This window comes from Thamnophis sirtalis, unplaced genomic scaffold (assembly GCF_051295495.1).
Source record: "Thamnophis sirtalis isolate CommonGarterSnake01/CBP01778 unplaced genomic scaffold, rThaSir2_p1.2 scaffold_5, whole genome shotgun sequence".
NCBI lineage: Eukaryota > Metazoa > Chordata > Lepidosauria > Squamata > Natricidae > Thamnophis > Thamnophis sirtalis.
In genome coordinates, this window is record NW_028261385.1 from 22,560,866 (window position 1) to 22,576,058 (window position 15,193).

The following is a 15,193-nucleotide window of genomic DNA, read 5'->3' on the forward strand; positions in this document are numbered from 1 at the left end:
CACGCTTCAAGGTGCTAGTCATTATTTTTAAAGCCCTACATGGTTTAGGACCTGACTACCTGAGAGACCGCCTCCTGCCATTTACCTCCCAGAGACCAATAAGATCACACAGATTAGGCCTCCTCCAGATTCCATCTGCCGGTCAATGTCTGATGGCGACTCCCCTGGGGAGGGTCTTCTCTGTAGCTGCTCCGGCCCTATGGAACGATCTCCCCATGGAGATCCGGACCCTTACTACTCTTCTGGCCTTCCGCAAAGCAATTAAGATCTGGCTGTTCCGGCAGGCCTGAGGCTGTTGATTTATCCAGCCCCACTCTAAGCTGTATGTATGTTGTGAAATTTTAATGTTTGTTCTTTTTAATTTTTATATGTCCCCCCCCCCCCCGTTTTTATCTGTAAGCCGCCCAGAGTCTCTAGGGAGTGGGCGGCATACAAATCCTAATAAATTCTAAACCAAACCTAAACCTAAATTTGATGGGCAAATCTGTATAGCTTCCTTGGCTGCAATATAGAAATGATTAGCCCTTGTTTTCCTCTTGGATATTGTTACTTCTCAGTTACAGTGAGGTTTTCCACCCAAGAACAAGCCAGGACCAGGGGTGGGTTTCTACTGGTTCGGACTGATTCTCCTGAACTGGTAGCTGCAATATTCAACTGGGAGCAAACCGATTCGCTCCCACGATCAAGTGGGCCCTCCTGCCCACCCCTACGCTTTATTCACCTATATCTTCTCAGCTGAGTAATGCAGTAGAGTTGATTGCCATGCCTCAGCTGTTTTCCTCCCCAGCACTAATGCGGAAGGCAAATTGTCTCAAAACTGCACACATGCACAGTGAAGCTGTGAAGTGCACGACCACTGAACCGGTTATTAAACTAGTAGGATCCCACCACTGGCCAGGACTTACCCATTTAATGAAACCAGTGTAATATTTGCAAGGATACAGATCAATACATCAAATCTTTATTATGGTCACAGACCAGCATAAGAAGATGCAATACAAAATTAATTTTAATAACAAAAAGTATAAAACGCGCAAAGTTTTTTTTAAAAAAAACTTAAATGTGAAATGTGCAAGGCTATTGTTACTTCCTGCAGCTTGGATCTTCTGATACACAAGTCCACAAATTAGTGTCTCAAATAAGGAGGAGAGGGAGAAGGTGTCCATTGAAAACTGGATGGCGGGACAATGGTCCAGCCTATCATGCTCATTTCCTCAGGAAGGGCTGTTGCCAAAAAGATCCTTAGTGGAAAATAGATTACATCCCTCAGGACTACATTATGGGCATAAAGCAGGGGTGAAATCCAGCAGGTTCTAACAGGTTCTGGAGAACCGGTAGCAGAAATTTTGAGTAGTGCAGAGAACCGGTAGCGGAAATTTTGAGTAGTTTGGAGAATCAGCAAATGCCACCTCTGGCTGGCCCCAGAATGGGGAGGGAATGGGGATTTTGCAGTATCCTTCCCCTGCCATGCCCACCAAGACACACCATGCCCACCAAGCCATGGCCACAGAACCTATAGTAAAAACATTTGAATTTCACCACTAGCATAAAGGTTCTTCTTCCCCACAAGCATTTAAATGGAGACCCCCACGAGGTTAACAGAAGTACTGTGTTTTACTTTTTCTGTCTGAATTTACTTTCTATCACTCCAGCTTTTGTAATTAACCACACCGGCAGCCATTTTGTGCTAGTTTTTCAACTACATGACAACTACATTTGTGGTAAAGCACATGACACTTGAAAAGAAAAATGAAATCAAAGGCTCCCTATAGTTCTTACAAGTCAATATTTTCCAACTTTCCCAAACATTCTCACTGGTTTCCACTTGTAATCGTATATTTTATATTCCTAACTCCTTGTTCTTTGCAATATATTTCTTGAAATGTATTCTAGATGCCTTCAAACCTGGGATAAGATACACTTTTAATGTGTACGGAATACAAGATGATAGAAGTTTTTTATTGGAAAGGAAGGCTAAATATCTCGAAGAAATGGGTAAGTTGTGCTAAAATTGTAGATGTTAAATTGGACTATGACTGCAATTTGCTATGAACATGAATAGCACACCGCCTCTATGTCAGTGCAGAATTCGCTGTAGTTTTGTTGTACTGTGTTCAGCAGTGATTTGATCTATTCTGTAACTTGTCTCATTGCAAAAATGGAACACTGAAGAGTTGTGGGTGATGTGTTTCCCCTGTGAGAATTCTTGTTTGCTTCCCAGTTCCTGAGCTTCGGCAAACACAGTATTTGTTTACAGATTCATAAAAGGGAAATATGATTGAACCGTTCGTTAGGTCTTTATTCTCAGTATCAGCCCAGGTTATTTATTTATTTAGTTAGTTTTTTACATAAGGAAAGACAGATGTGCACTATTCTTAAAAACGCATTTCAGGGTTCATCTTGACCGTCTATTGTAAATGTTTACAGTGGTTCTATCTGCCCGTCTAGACCAGATGGTAGGAGTAAGATGAATGTGGATAAAAGTCTTGTTGTTCCTCTTCTTCTTACCAATGGAGTAGCTGGCTGTAAAATGTCAAGGTGCTGATTGGATTTTTTTTTTAAAGCAGTTGTATCATGGATGGTGATGAGGTTCTAACTACGCCTTTTCAGGGGTGGGCTTCAAAGATTTTAGCAAGGGGTTCTTTGCCCAGTTGTGGGTGGGCGTGGCCATAGTGGGCATGGCCTAGTCAGTCTTCTGCACCACGGTGGGCAGATTGCCCTCCCCGGGCTCCAGAGGCTTTCCTCGAACTTCCAATAGGGCCGTTTTTCACCCTCCCTGAGCCTCCGTGTGTGCCCTGCATTTACCTGCATTCAAAACAGGGTGAATGGGGCCAGCCAGGAGAGAGATTTGAGGGTTCTCTAAACTGCACAGAATCTAGAGGTTCTCCCAGCAGCTGACTCCTGTTCTTCTGACTCCTGATCCAGGACTATCTGTTTCTACTATCTATCCCAGACAATGTCCTGTCACGGGTGCCTGTCTATAGACATTGCCTATAATTTGTTATTTTCTCTTCCCGATTTCACCTGCAGCTTGCACAGATGGTTAATGGTGTCAGGAACTGGGTTCATTTCACTATATCATTGTACCATCTTTGCAGCTGTCCATGTGAAGATCTCCAGTGCAGGAGATTCTTCGTCAATTTTGCCCCTTTAGAAATGTTCAGATTTGTTTTATAAACACCACATGTATTGAAGATGTAGAAAGTCATGGAAAGCGTTGGCAGTTCATTTTACTTTATTGTTACATGGAAGCTTGGATAGGGCAGTGTTTTGGTGTGGAATCTGAGATGGAGTAGATTTTGATGCAGGAACTTAGGGCAGAGTACTGTCTGAACAGGTATGGTGCAAAGGTTATAGTGCAGTATTGCTGGCAAACTCTGCCCACAGCCTGGAGTTTGATCCTGCTGGAGCTCAAGACTGACTCAGCCTTCCATCCTTTCGAGGTCAGTAAAATGAAGACCCAGATTGTTGAAGGCAAATTGCAAATAATTCTTACACTATAAACTGCCCAGAGAGAGTTGTAAAGCATTATGGGACAATATTGATTTAGGGCAGTGTTTTTCAACCTTAGCATCTTTGTTGGCTGGGGAATTCGCATATCTTAAAATTGCCAAATATGAAAAACACTGATTGGGTTATTTTCTACCTGCTGGGTTGACAGATATAAAAATGCCCCCTGACTCCAAAAGAAATCTCATAATAGGTCTAAATCCGCTTTTAGAAGGAAAGCATTGAGGTCTCCCAGCCCTTAATATACTTTTGATACAAAGTCGTGAATTCCTATAGGAATGCCTTTCTGCTTGTACTGGCAATACTTCCTTCATTCATGCTGTTTGTAATCTAACAGACCTCTTTGGAGTAATGTTGTCATTTACATGATCATTAGTCCTTAATCAGCTAGGTTCAGAGGTGGGTTAGTGGGGGTTTGCAGGGGTTCGGGAGAACCTGTAGGTAAGAGCCTGTGCAGTTCGGAGAACCCCCAAATCCCACTCCTGGCTGACCCCGTCCACCCCTACTAGGAGTCCCACATGGCCCGTTTTGGATGCAGGTAAGTGCAGGGCGGGCACGAAGGCTCAGGGAGCGCAAAAAATGGACCTGTTTCCAGCCTCCAGAGGGACTCCGGAGTGTGGGGAGGCTGTTTTTGCCTCCCAGAGGCTTGAGGAAAGCCTCCAGAGACTGGGGAGGGCAAAAATGCTCCCCCACTGTCGTGCAGGAAGCCAACTAGGCCATGCTCACCATGGCCACGCCTACCCAACAACCAGGCAGAGAACCCCTTTCTAAAAATTTTGAAAGGGCTAGGTTAACCTTTGGCTAGGTTAGCTTAGTTCCATTTTTATTGTCAAGATTTGTGAAAGACAGTTCTCAGAATGGAGTTTTGCATTGAGCACAAATGGAAATTTAATCGTAATGTAAAGATATAAGGATTAAACCTATAGCAAATACATAGTAAAAGTTGTCAATTTTCTGTTTTCCAGAACCCCCACCCTACAACCTGTCTAATATAGATTCAATCACTGCAAATTCATTAAGAGTCACTTGGGAACGATATGGTCAAAAGTTCAAGGATGGTTTTATTAGAGGTTACGTGCTTTACATGAAAATGGATAATGAAAGCTGTTCAGTACAAGGATCCAAACCATTAAAACATTCAGGTAAGTGGTCCTTTTTCTGGAGAATAATATATCTTTAAGTGAAATGTGAGCTTTATTTAGGAATTGGTAGAGGACAGTCCTTCTAAGCACAAAAGAAGATGATACATAGTTCATAAATCATGTTTTTTTCATAAATAAATAAAGGTAAATCCAAGAGAAAAAACAAAGTTGAAAGTTCCTAATAGTAGCTCAAAGTCTAAATCAATATTTCTCAACTTCAGCAACTTTAAGTTGTGTGGTCTTCCGGCTCGAGGATTCTGGGAATTGAAATCCATACCTCTTAAAGTTGCAAAGGTTGAGAAATACTACTTTAGAGAGTTGCAATGGAGGAAAAAACTCCAAGCATATTTTAGCAATAGCAGTTAGACTTATATACTGCTTCATAGGGCTTTCAGCCCTCTCTAAGCGGTTTACAGAGTCAGCATATCGCCCCCACAGTCTGGGTCCTCATTTCACCCACCTCGGAAGGATGGAAGGCTGAGTCAACCTTGAGCCGGTGAGATTTGAACCGCTGAACTGCAGATAACAGTCAGCTGAAGTGGCCTGCAGTACTGCACCCTAACTACTGCGCCACCTCGGCTCTTGTAATTTTAATTTTGAAATACTCTGCTCTTGGTTTTTTCTGAATGTCTCCATCTTATGAAGGTTTTTCTCTTCAAGAGAATTGGCTGATTGATACAAACTTTTCTTTATTTTCGACATTACATTTCTTTTTAAAATTAATTATTATTGTATTTGTATTTATTTGTCTTGTATGCCGCCCACTCCTGAAGGACTCCGGGCGGCTCACAATAGACAAGGGAAGGGGAAAACTGGACAAAGGCAACACTTTAAAAGAAAAACCGCAACATTCACAATTTCCGTGGGGCTGGATGTTTCACAAGCCCCCCCGGCCTGCTGGAGCAGCCAGGACTTGGTGGCTTTGCGGAAGGCCGGGAGGGTAGTAAGGGTCCGGATCTCGACGGGGAGATCATTCCAGAAGGCTGGAGCTGCAACAGAGAAGGCTCTCCCCCGGGGGGTCGCCAGCCGACATTGGCTGGCGGATGGAATCGGGAGGAGACCTAACCTGTGAGATCTAATCGGTCTATGGGAGGTAATCGGCAGGAGGCGGTCTCTCAGGTTACAATTGTTGTTATGCTTTTAATCAGTTGCATTGTTTAATTTCTACTATTAATTCTAGCAAGGTTAGACTACAGTGGGAGGTTGGCCATGTTCCAGTTCACACATTGTGTTAAGCCAGTTTTAAAAGTTGGTTCACACAGTTTAAAAGCAATTGAATAAGTGAATGGCTGGTCCATACTATTAGATTGAAAATGAACACGTTATTTTAACCAGTTTACAATTTTTTGTATTTTATCAGACCATAAATTACAAAAAGGAGAATAAAAATAATGGGAACTAGTAGGAGGAACAGAGGAAGAAGAGAGAGTGTAGGGTAGAGCCGAGGTGGCGCAGTGGTTAAATGCAGCACTACAGACTACTTCAGCTGACTGCAGTTCAGCAGTTTGGCTGTTCAAATCTCACCAGGCCCAAGGTTGACTCAGCCTTCCATCTTTCCAAGATGGGTAAAGTGAGGACCCGGATTGTTGGGGGTGATAAGCTGACTCTGTAAACCGCTTAGAGAGGGCTGAAAGCCCTATGAAGCGGTATATAAGTCTAACTGTTATAACTGCTATTGCTATAGAAAGGGAAAAAGAAAAAAAAAAGACATTGACTTTCGACTCTTTTTAGCACAGGAGAATAACATTACAGCCTCAACTTTTTACTTTTATACCCATTTCTATAACAACAAACCTATCTAATCTGAAAAAACAAAATAAATGTTTCATTTTTCCCCAACACAAGCATTAAATAGAGAAGCGATTTCCAAACAAAAATAAAATTAGATATATTCTCTTCTTTGGATAAAACAATTGATTTAACCATCTGTGGTTTTATTTAAATATTTTTCAAGCCACTCGTGCAAAACTACAAAATCCATCTGTCTCCATCTTAGCTCCCTCTTGTGGTTCAAGTGTAGGGTTTTGGTTAGTAAGTCAGTGAATGCTTCCTGGCCATTGAGAATTCATAAAGTCAAACACAACCTTGATGAAATTATGTTTTACACCCCTGGGTTAGAGCTAAAAAAATGATGCACCAAAATGTAGCCTCTAGCTTTAGCATTTTGGAAAAGGGGTAATTCAGAAAGGAGTTGCGATGCTTGTTTATCTGTACTGCTGGAAAACGGAACCAAAAAGCAGGAATTGAGAGGTGTATATTTACAGTCTGGTTCATTCGTGGTTAAACCAGAATCCTTAATACTTCCTGCTTTTCTATGACACGCACACCTTACATTGTTGATCAGGTCATACTCATGTTGTTGACTGTTGACTGGCCACATTTGAGCCTTCAGTCATCAAATAATGAAATGTTACGAACCTACATAGAAGAGAACAACATTGAAAAATACTTGATGATGCTTGATTATGAAAAGCAGGAATTAGGTTTTTCAGAGTGATTGTGAAGTAGCAGTGAAAGTGATGCTGGGATGTCATAAGAGCCTTTCGTCTTACAATGAAATCAATATTTGCAGAGAGCAAGTGAGACGTTTTTGTTTGTGGCCTAAACTTTCTTCTTGAATGCAGGTAATCTGATGGTATGCAGTTACAAAATTGAAGACCCAAACCAAACTGAATTCATAGTGAGACATTTGAAACCCAATACAAAGTACTTACTTGCATTTCAAGCTTATGCTGTCAATCCTAATTATACTGACAATCTTAGCTTTACGGCAGTGTTTACTCCAAATGATGGTAAGTCCTGCTCATCTGTATTTATTTACTATGGGTACAAACATGGAACTTCTTTGGAATTTTGGCAGCTTGTGCGTTTGAACCCATGTCTTTCATTTATTTTGAATATAATATTTTGCATTTCTATGTAAAGCACTAGCCAAAAAAGCTAACATAATCCTGGGTTGTATAAACAGAAGCATAGAATCAAGATCACGTGAAGTATTAGTGCTGCTTTACAAAAACCTAGCAAAACCACAACTGGAATACTGCAACCAATTTTCTATTTTCCTGAAAATTAATTGAAAAATCTTTTTTTTATTTAAGCTTAGCCTCAGAAATCTGTCTTGTTGTGTTGAAGAATTACAATTAAACATTTAAATAGAAATGTACCTGATTTTCTTTCCAACAGAAAAATGGCTTTTCAATCTACTTTACCTACTACTGATTATTCCATTAATACTGATGTGTATATGTTCCAGGAAAAATAATCGGTAAGTGCACAGCAACCAAAATATCACTGTAATAGATTAACACGCAGCAGACTCTTGAACTTGAACATTGGGCACTATCTAATAAAATTAAATTCAGTGGTGAAAAGAGTAAGGTTCTACATTTAGGCAAGAAAAACGAAATGCACAGGTACAGTATAGGTGGTACCTTGCTCAATAGTAGTAACTGTTAGAGGGATCTTGGAGTCCTAGTGGACAACCATTTAAATATGAGCCAGCAGTGTGCAGCAGCTGCCAAAAAAGCCAACACAGTTCTAGGCTGCGTAAACAGAGGGATAGAATCAAGATCATGTGAAGTGTTAATGCCACTTTATAATGCCTTGGTAAGGCCACACTTGGAATACTGCATCGAGTTTTGGTCACTACAATGTAAAAAAGATGTGGAGACTCTAGAAAGAGTGCAGAGGAGAGCAACAAAGATGATTAGGGGATTGGAGGCTAAAACACATGAATAACGGTTGCAGGAACTGGGTATGTCTAGTTTAATGAAAAGAAGGATTAGGGAAAACATGATAGCAGTGTTCCAATATCTCAGGGGTTGCCACAAAGAAGAGGAAGTCAAACTATTCTCCAAAGCACCTGAGTGTAGAACAAGAAGCAATGGATGGAAACTAATCAAGGAGAGAAGCAACTTAGAACTGAGGAGAAATTTCCTGACAGTTAGAACAATTAATCAGTGGAACAGCTTGCCTGCAGAAGTTGTGAATGCCCCAACACTGGAAGTCTTTAAGAAGATGTTGGATAGCGATTTGTCTGAAATGATGTAGGGTTTCCTGCCTAGGCAGGAGGTTGGACTAGAAGACCTCCAAGGTCCCTTCCAACTCTGCTATTGTATTGTATCTCAGACATAAACATAACAAGCAGTAGAGAGAAAGCAGAGCTGCTTAATTCATTTTTTGCATCAGTCTTCATGCAAAAAGAAACTATAGCCCAACATCTCAAAAATCTAACCATAAAAGACAGGTTAGAAATAAAAATTAAAATAAGCAAGAAAATGGTAAGAGAACATCTATCTGATCTTGACGAATATAAATCACTGATTTATATTCCTGATAGATTACATTCCAAAGTTCTAAAGGAGCTGGAAAATGTTATCTCAGAACCATTGTACCATTTCTTTCAAAAATCCTGGAGAACTGCCTGAAGTTTGGGGAAAAGCTGATGTGGTTCTTATCTTCAAAAAAGTGGGGGGAGGGACCCAGATTCAGGAATCTGCAGACTAAATCAGCCTAACATCAATACCTGGGAAGATACTGGAAAAGATTATTTAGAAAAAAAATGGATTTGTGAACATCTAGAAACAAATAAAGTTATAACTAGAAGGCAGCATAGTTTTGTTAAAAGAGATCATGCCAAACCAATCTTAATTCATGACAAGCATCCTTAGGCGATTGTGCAGACAGTTTTAAGTGTTCAGTTGTCCTTGACATTTTTAAATGTGGGAACTGAGTCTTAAGTACCTATGTTTAAATTGAGTTTTGTTTATAAAAATGGGTTTCCCCTCTTTATGAAGAAAAAAGGTAATATCCCCATCTCTCTTTTTCCCCCCAGCATAAAGAATTGTTTGTATCCTGTAATACCCCAACCTAAAGTGACTCCATTTTTGAAGGTAAGGTTATATCATCAAGAAATTCCATTTAATCCCCTTTCTCAATCTGGTGCCCTCAAGATGTGCTGATAATGCAGCATCTGGAGTTCCTATCGAGGATGCGGGAGTTGAGATTCATGGATGTTACACTACATCTAATAGGTATTGACAGCCAAGGGAGGGCAAAAACAGCATCACACTGTTGCAATACAAAGTACATCTCTTCTGCATTTAGTTGTGATGTTGCATAGATGCACGTAAAGGGCAGAGCTTGTACCCTGATGGAGCAATGCTACGTTCCTCATTTTTACAACAGTAGTAGACACCTTGGAACATTAGGATAAAAAGCAACTTATTTTGTATAGCTTTTGCAAAAACAAATCTCTGTACTGCCCTAAACATTTTGGAGATAGCGTATGAGAACAGATTTAAAAAATTAGCGGGGGTGGAAAGCCCACATTTAAGGCCCGCATTAAGGAGCATCTGCTATATATTCAGAGTTTTTATTTATATTTTGTTAGGGGACTCAGTGTTTCACTTCTGGGTGCATTCTTTAGATAAATAGATATTTTTGCCAAAAAAAAATCCCCCACGTTATTAGCTATGATAAATGAATGGCTAATTGGTATACACAGATTTAAAAGTAATTCTCATAGTTACCTCAATAGCCATGTCAGGAAAAGTGATTTGGAATTGGCGGTAAAATTTTCCAACACAGTATCCTCTATAAATATGTAGGATCCATACTATAAATTTGGATGTAGTTCACTACAAAAATGATGATGATGGTTATGTATTGGGATAATAAGTGTCAGGAAAGAATTAACCAATCTGAGTTAGAAAAAAGGCCTGTGGGCTTCATCTATCTTTTCAGTACAGTTCAATGTGCTACATTTCCTCTTTCCTCCTGATTCCAACCTTGATAAACAAACAAAAAAAACCAAGAGATTCTATCTCCTTTTAAATAAGATTATTTTATTACTCTATGAATGGACCAGACTTCTGTCCTTGAATGGAGGGTGAGAGTATATTCTGATATTTGAATATCTCTTTTTCAGTCTGCATTCTATCTGCTCTTTATGTGCATTTTTAATTCAGTTGTTTTTCACATACAGATGAGCCTTGGAATAACAGAAGTAAATGATATGATTCCCAACAAATTAGTCATGCTGGAGAAGCCAAAGGAATTCACTCCCAAGCAATCTACTTTGGGAGTACTATTAGAAAATATGACATACTCTCAATCCACCTATTACCCAGAAATACAGATAGAAGAGAGAACGAACCAGAAATTCAACTCAGCTGTCACATCCTACAAACCTCTCCAAGACTTTGGTTTTCCAAGCAGCCCCAACCCCTGCACCCCAGAATCCCCCCTCTATTCAAAAGACAATTTGAATTACCTCTACAACACGGAAGTGCCTCCCTCTATGATCGAAGGAAGTGATTCTTCTTGTTCTGTATATTGGCTGGATTACAGACCTCAGAGCAGCACAACTTCAGGAAGAAATTCAGACTATTAGATTAATAGCCAGTTATTACCGGTATAGTCATTTCAGTTCACTGGGTAAAGGTTCCCCTCGCACATATGTGCTAGTCGTTCCCGACTTTAGGGGGCAGTGCTCATCTCCGTTTCAAAGCCGAAGAGCCAGCACTGTCCGAAGACGTCTCCGTGGTCATGTGGCCGGCATGACTAAACGACAAAGGCACACGGAACACTGTTACCTTCCCACCAAAGGTGGTCCTTATTTTTTTACATGCTTTCGAACTGCTAGGTTGGCAGAAGCTGGGACAAGTAACGGGAGCTCACTCCGCTATGTGGCGCTAGGGATTCGAACTGCCAAATTGCCAACCTTTCTACCGAACTCTCTTAGCCACTGAGCCATTGCGTCCCTCTACACTGTGAGCAGCTGGGCATTATAATATCTGAACGTCAACTAGTGAAGTTGGGGAAAATTCAGGGAAAAGATGGGACAGTTTTTGGTATTGACTGAAGGATCAAGCTATTCTAGACTTGGACATGACATGCAGTAATAAGGAGACTGCATAGTTGAAAAAGAACTACTCTCTCTCATGAATGTGAAGCAAGATGTATAGGATTGCATCATTTCCAGATGAATAAGAAAAAATATTTTAAAAAACCACTTGACTTCAAATGATTTCTTGTCTGCAGTGTTTTATTAAATAACCATTGTGTTTCTCTACAGCTTAATGGAAGTGGTTTGCTGTTGTTCTGGAAATTATTTAAACTTCTCTGTCTGCTCTGTACCCCTGGTATGTTCTTTTCATCTCCCGCTAAGCTACTGTTTTACTCGTTGGAGGAGAAACCAAGATCAGCCAAGTAGGCGGTGCAAAAAAATGTGTTTCTTATTTTTCTTTAAAAATATGTTCCTTTGGAGCCCACGGAAGGGCAAATGACAAAAAATGTGTGATCGCCCCAAAGGCTACTTCCATCCGATGTTGGGACCAAGTATAAAACTGCAGCAATTGTGTAATGGAGTCATTATGTGTTGTTATTTTGGTGTAATGGTTTGCTGGGGATACCAAGCAATCCTTTACATTTTTCCTTATTTCCCCATTTTGGGGAAACGCACACCTAATTTAATAATTGTGTTGTTATAGAACTGATTTGTAAGAAGTATATGTAAAAATTGGATGTTGTAATTGTATTTGTATTTTATTGTGTTGGAATAAGTTTGAAGTCAACTTCTTTTTTCTTTGTGTTTTTTTTAGCCTGCATTCCCTTCCCTCTTTTTAATCTTTATTTTTATTGTATTTTACGCTAAAATAAACCTTAATAAAACTTTGAAGAAAAACAGAAGTGGGAATATCTAGGGTAGCAGTATCAGCAGTTAGTGGCTGCCCAGAGATACATCTGGCATCTGCAAAGCAGGATGTGCTGGAGGGTAGGGGGTAGAGGTGATATTTTACCGGTTTGGACTGGTTCACCCAGAACGGTAGCGGAAATCACGGGTGACCCCACCCACCCTGGCTCTATGGCATCCCATTTAGGCCCTTTTTTAGCCAAAAGCGCATGCGTGGAAGGCTGTGTGCGTGCTCGCACTCACATTTGGAAACCGGTAGGGAAGGTAAGTGAATACCACCCCTGGTAGGGGACAATGGAAATAGGCTGGCAATGGAACTGAACAACTGAGTTCTATGGCTGCCATGAGGTCAACCATACCTGACAATGGCCTTCCTGCCTAAGACTCACTGGAATTGTCTGCCAGTTTCCGGAGGACACTTATTGCCTGATGCATGTTTACTGGCAGAGGACTTAGGCTCCTCTTAGGACTTAGGCTTAGGGATGGGATGGGATGAATTGGGATGCTATGTCAGGATTGCAGACAACTAAGGTGGGTGGAATACCTGGGTCCCTTCTAGGTGAGAATCACCCACTCTGCCCTCCCATGACTGGAGATTAGGTGCTTGATCATTTGCCCCTGGAGTGTTGTGGAGGAAAACATGTAATATCACTGCTCAGTTCTAGTGTCCTGGTGAGCTTCTGGTTACAAGCAAGGGTGGGCTGCCAGGGGTTCACAGGGGTTCGGGAGAACCTCTAGCTAAGATTTTGTGCAGTTTGGAGAACCCCCAAATCCCACTCTAGGCTGGGCCCGCCTATCCGCTCTTCCTAGGAGTCCCCACGTGGCCTATTTTGGATGCAGATAAGTGTAGGGCACGCGAAAAATGGACCTATTGGAAGTTCGGGCCTGTTTCTGGCCTCCAGAGAACCTCTGGAACCTGAGGAGGCTATTTTTGCCCTCCCAGAGGTTTGAGGAAAGCCTCCAGACTCCAGGGAGGACAAAAATTTCCCTCCCGCCATGGTGCAGGCAGTTGACTAGGCCACAGCCATCATAGCCCACCCAGCAACCGAGCAGAGAACCCCTTGTTAAAATATTTGAAGCCCATCCCTGTTTATAAGGCAAGATGCTAATGGCCACATCTAAAATCTTACATGGCACAGGGCCAGGTTATTGATGAGAGTATTTCTGCTAGTCCCATCAGAGCCTGTTCAAAGTCCCTTCTATTAAAGGATACCATCTTGCAGGAACCAGGAGAGATGCATATTCTGTGTTAGTGCCTTCCCTGTGGAAGAACCTTTTCCCCCCTAAACTCTTTGCTTTCTATAAGATGTCAAAGACCTCATTTTTAAACTTGGTGGTTAACTGCTTGTAATATATTTGTGTGTAAAATGGAGATTTATTTGTGTCTGATGCACGCTGTCTTCTTGATACTGCAATTGCTTTCAATTACGACTGCTATTTTTTTTAAAATTGTTGTTACCTGCTCAGAATCACAGTAGCAGGATGGACAGAGATAAGTTGTTAAAATAAACCATCATTTTATCTACCTTCTGCAATTTTCTTGAAGAAAGTAAAGCCTAAAGCAGTGTTTCTCAACCTTGGCAACTTGAAGATGTCCGGACTCAACTCCCAGAATTCCCCAGCCAGCGAATACTGGCTGGGGAATTCTGGGAGTTGAGGTCCGGACATCTTCAAGTTGCCAAGGTTGAGAAACACTGGCCTAAAGGAAGGCAGCTCTCCCCTCCAAGACATTATGGCTAAAGTAGTTTCATAGTCAATAACAATAACAACCAAGAGCAATTCTACGTGCTGATTATCACCCATAAAGCTCATCATGGTACAAACCCACATGATTGTGGGATTACGTATCTCCCAATTATTTCTCCTTATCTTACTGGAACTGACAGAGGAGATATGATTCTGGGTTTCCTTATGACGCAGCTGTCAACTGAAGAGAACCTGGCTGAAGCCATCTTTTGCTGCCTCATAGTTGCCACTAACCCTGAGAGAGGGAAGGGAGGGGGAGAAGTAGATAGACTGGATAACAGTCAAAACAAAACATTTTCTTGTGGGAACCAAGGTCATCTCAAAAGATGGCAGTTGAAGGAGGAGAGAAGTGACCAAGCAGCCTGCCAGTTACTTCCATTGGACAATGTGACTGGTGACATCTGGGAGGGGGAACATTTGCTCTTTTAATTAGGGGAAAACTAGGAACTTTCAGAGTTGGTTTTCACTGGCTGTGCCAATATGATGTATCCAATAAATATGTTATTTGAGTTCTGCTTTTGGCGGATGTGTTACTCGGATTGCTGACAGCAGCAACATTGAATGGGAATTTAGAGACATTTGCCTCTGTGCGCACATGCTTCGTGGAACATTTCCCCAAAAGTCTACAAAGTTGAACTGGCAGATTTACTACTTCTGCAATCTAAGATACTCTCTTTCTAGGAAGAATTGTTCTTTCCTAATTTCCCTGGAGTTGTGTTTTCAAGCAACTACTAATGCTGGTGGAGGCAATTTCAAGTGGAGACTAATGACAAGACTCACTCAGACTCTTCTTTTCTAGGAAACTTTCAGGCTACCGAAGTGGTGCAGTGGTTAGGTTGCAGTACTGCAGGCCACTTCAGCTGACTGTTATCTGCAGTTCAGCGGTTCAAATCTCACCGGCTCAAGGTTGACTCAGCCTTCCATCCTTCCGAGGTGGGTGAAATGATGACCCAGACTGTGGGGGCTGTAAACCGCTTAGAGAGGGCTTAGAGAGGGCTGAAAGCCCTATGAAGCGGTATATAAGTCTAACTGCTATTGCTATTGCTATCTTGTAGAATATCTATGGAGATTCTCAGTGATCCAGGTCATGATCATCCCA

At 41.3% G+C, this 15,193-nt stretch overlaps 1 protein-coding gene across 1 annotated transcript in view; it reads left to right on the top strand.

Annotated features, from left to right (window-relative positions):
• LOC148045304 (oncostatin-M-specific receptor subunit beta-like) overlaps positions 1-13,869 on the top strand; it is a 49,169-nt gene extending 35,300 nt beyond the window's left edge. The window contains exons 15-20 of the mRNA XM_087715436.1: positions 1,894-1,995; positions 4,476-4,652; positions 7,277-7,444; positions 7,836-7,917; positions 9,487-9,544; positions 10,639-13,869. Of these exons, the coding sequence (XP_087571562.1) occupies positions 1,894-1,995; positions 4,476-4,652; positions 7,277-7,444; positions 7,836-7,917; positions 9,487-9,544; positions 10,639-11,046 (995 nt within the window). The 3' untranslated portion in view covers positions 11,047-13,869. The remainder of the gene's footprint in view (positions 1-1,893; positions 1,996-4,475; positions 4,653-7,276; positions 7,445-7,835; positions 7,918-9,486; positions 9,545-10,638) is intronic.
• The last annotated feature ends 1,324 nt before the right edge of the window (positions 13,870-15,193 follow it).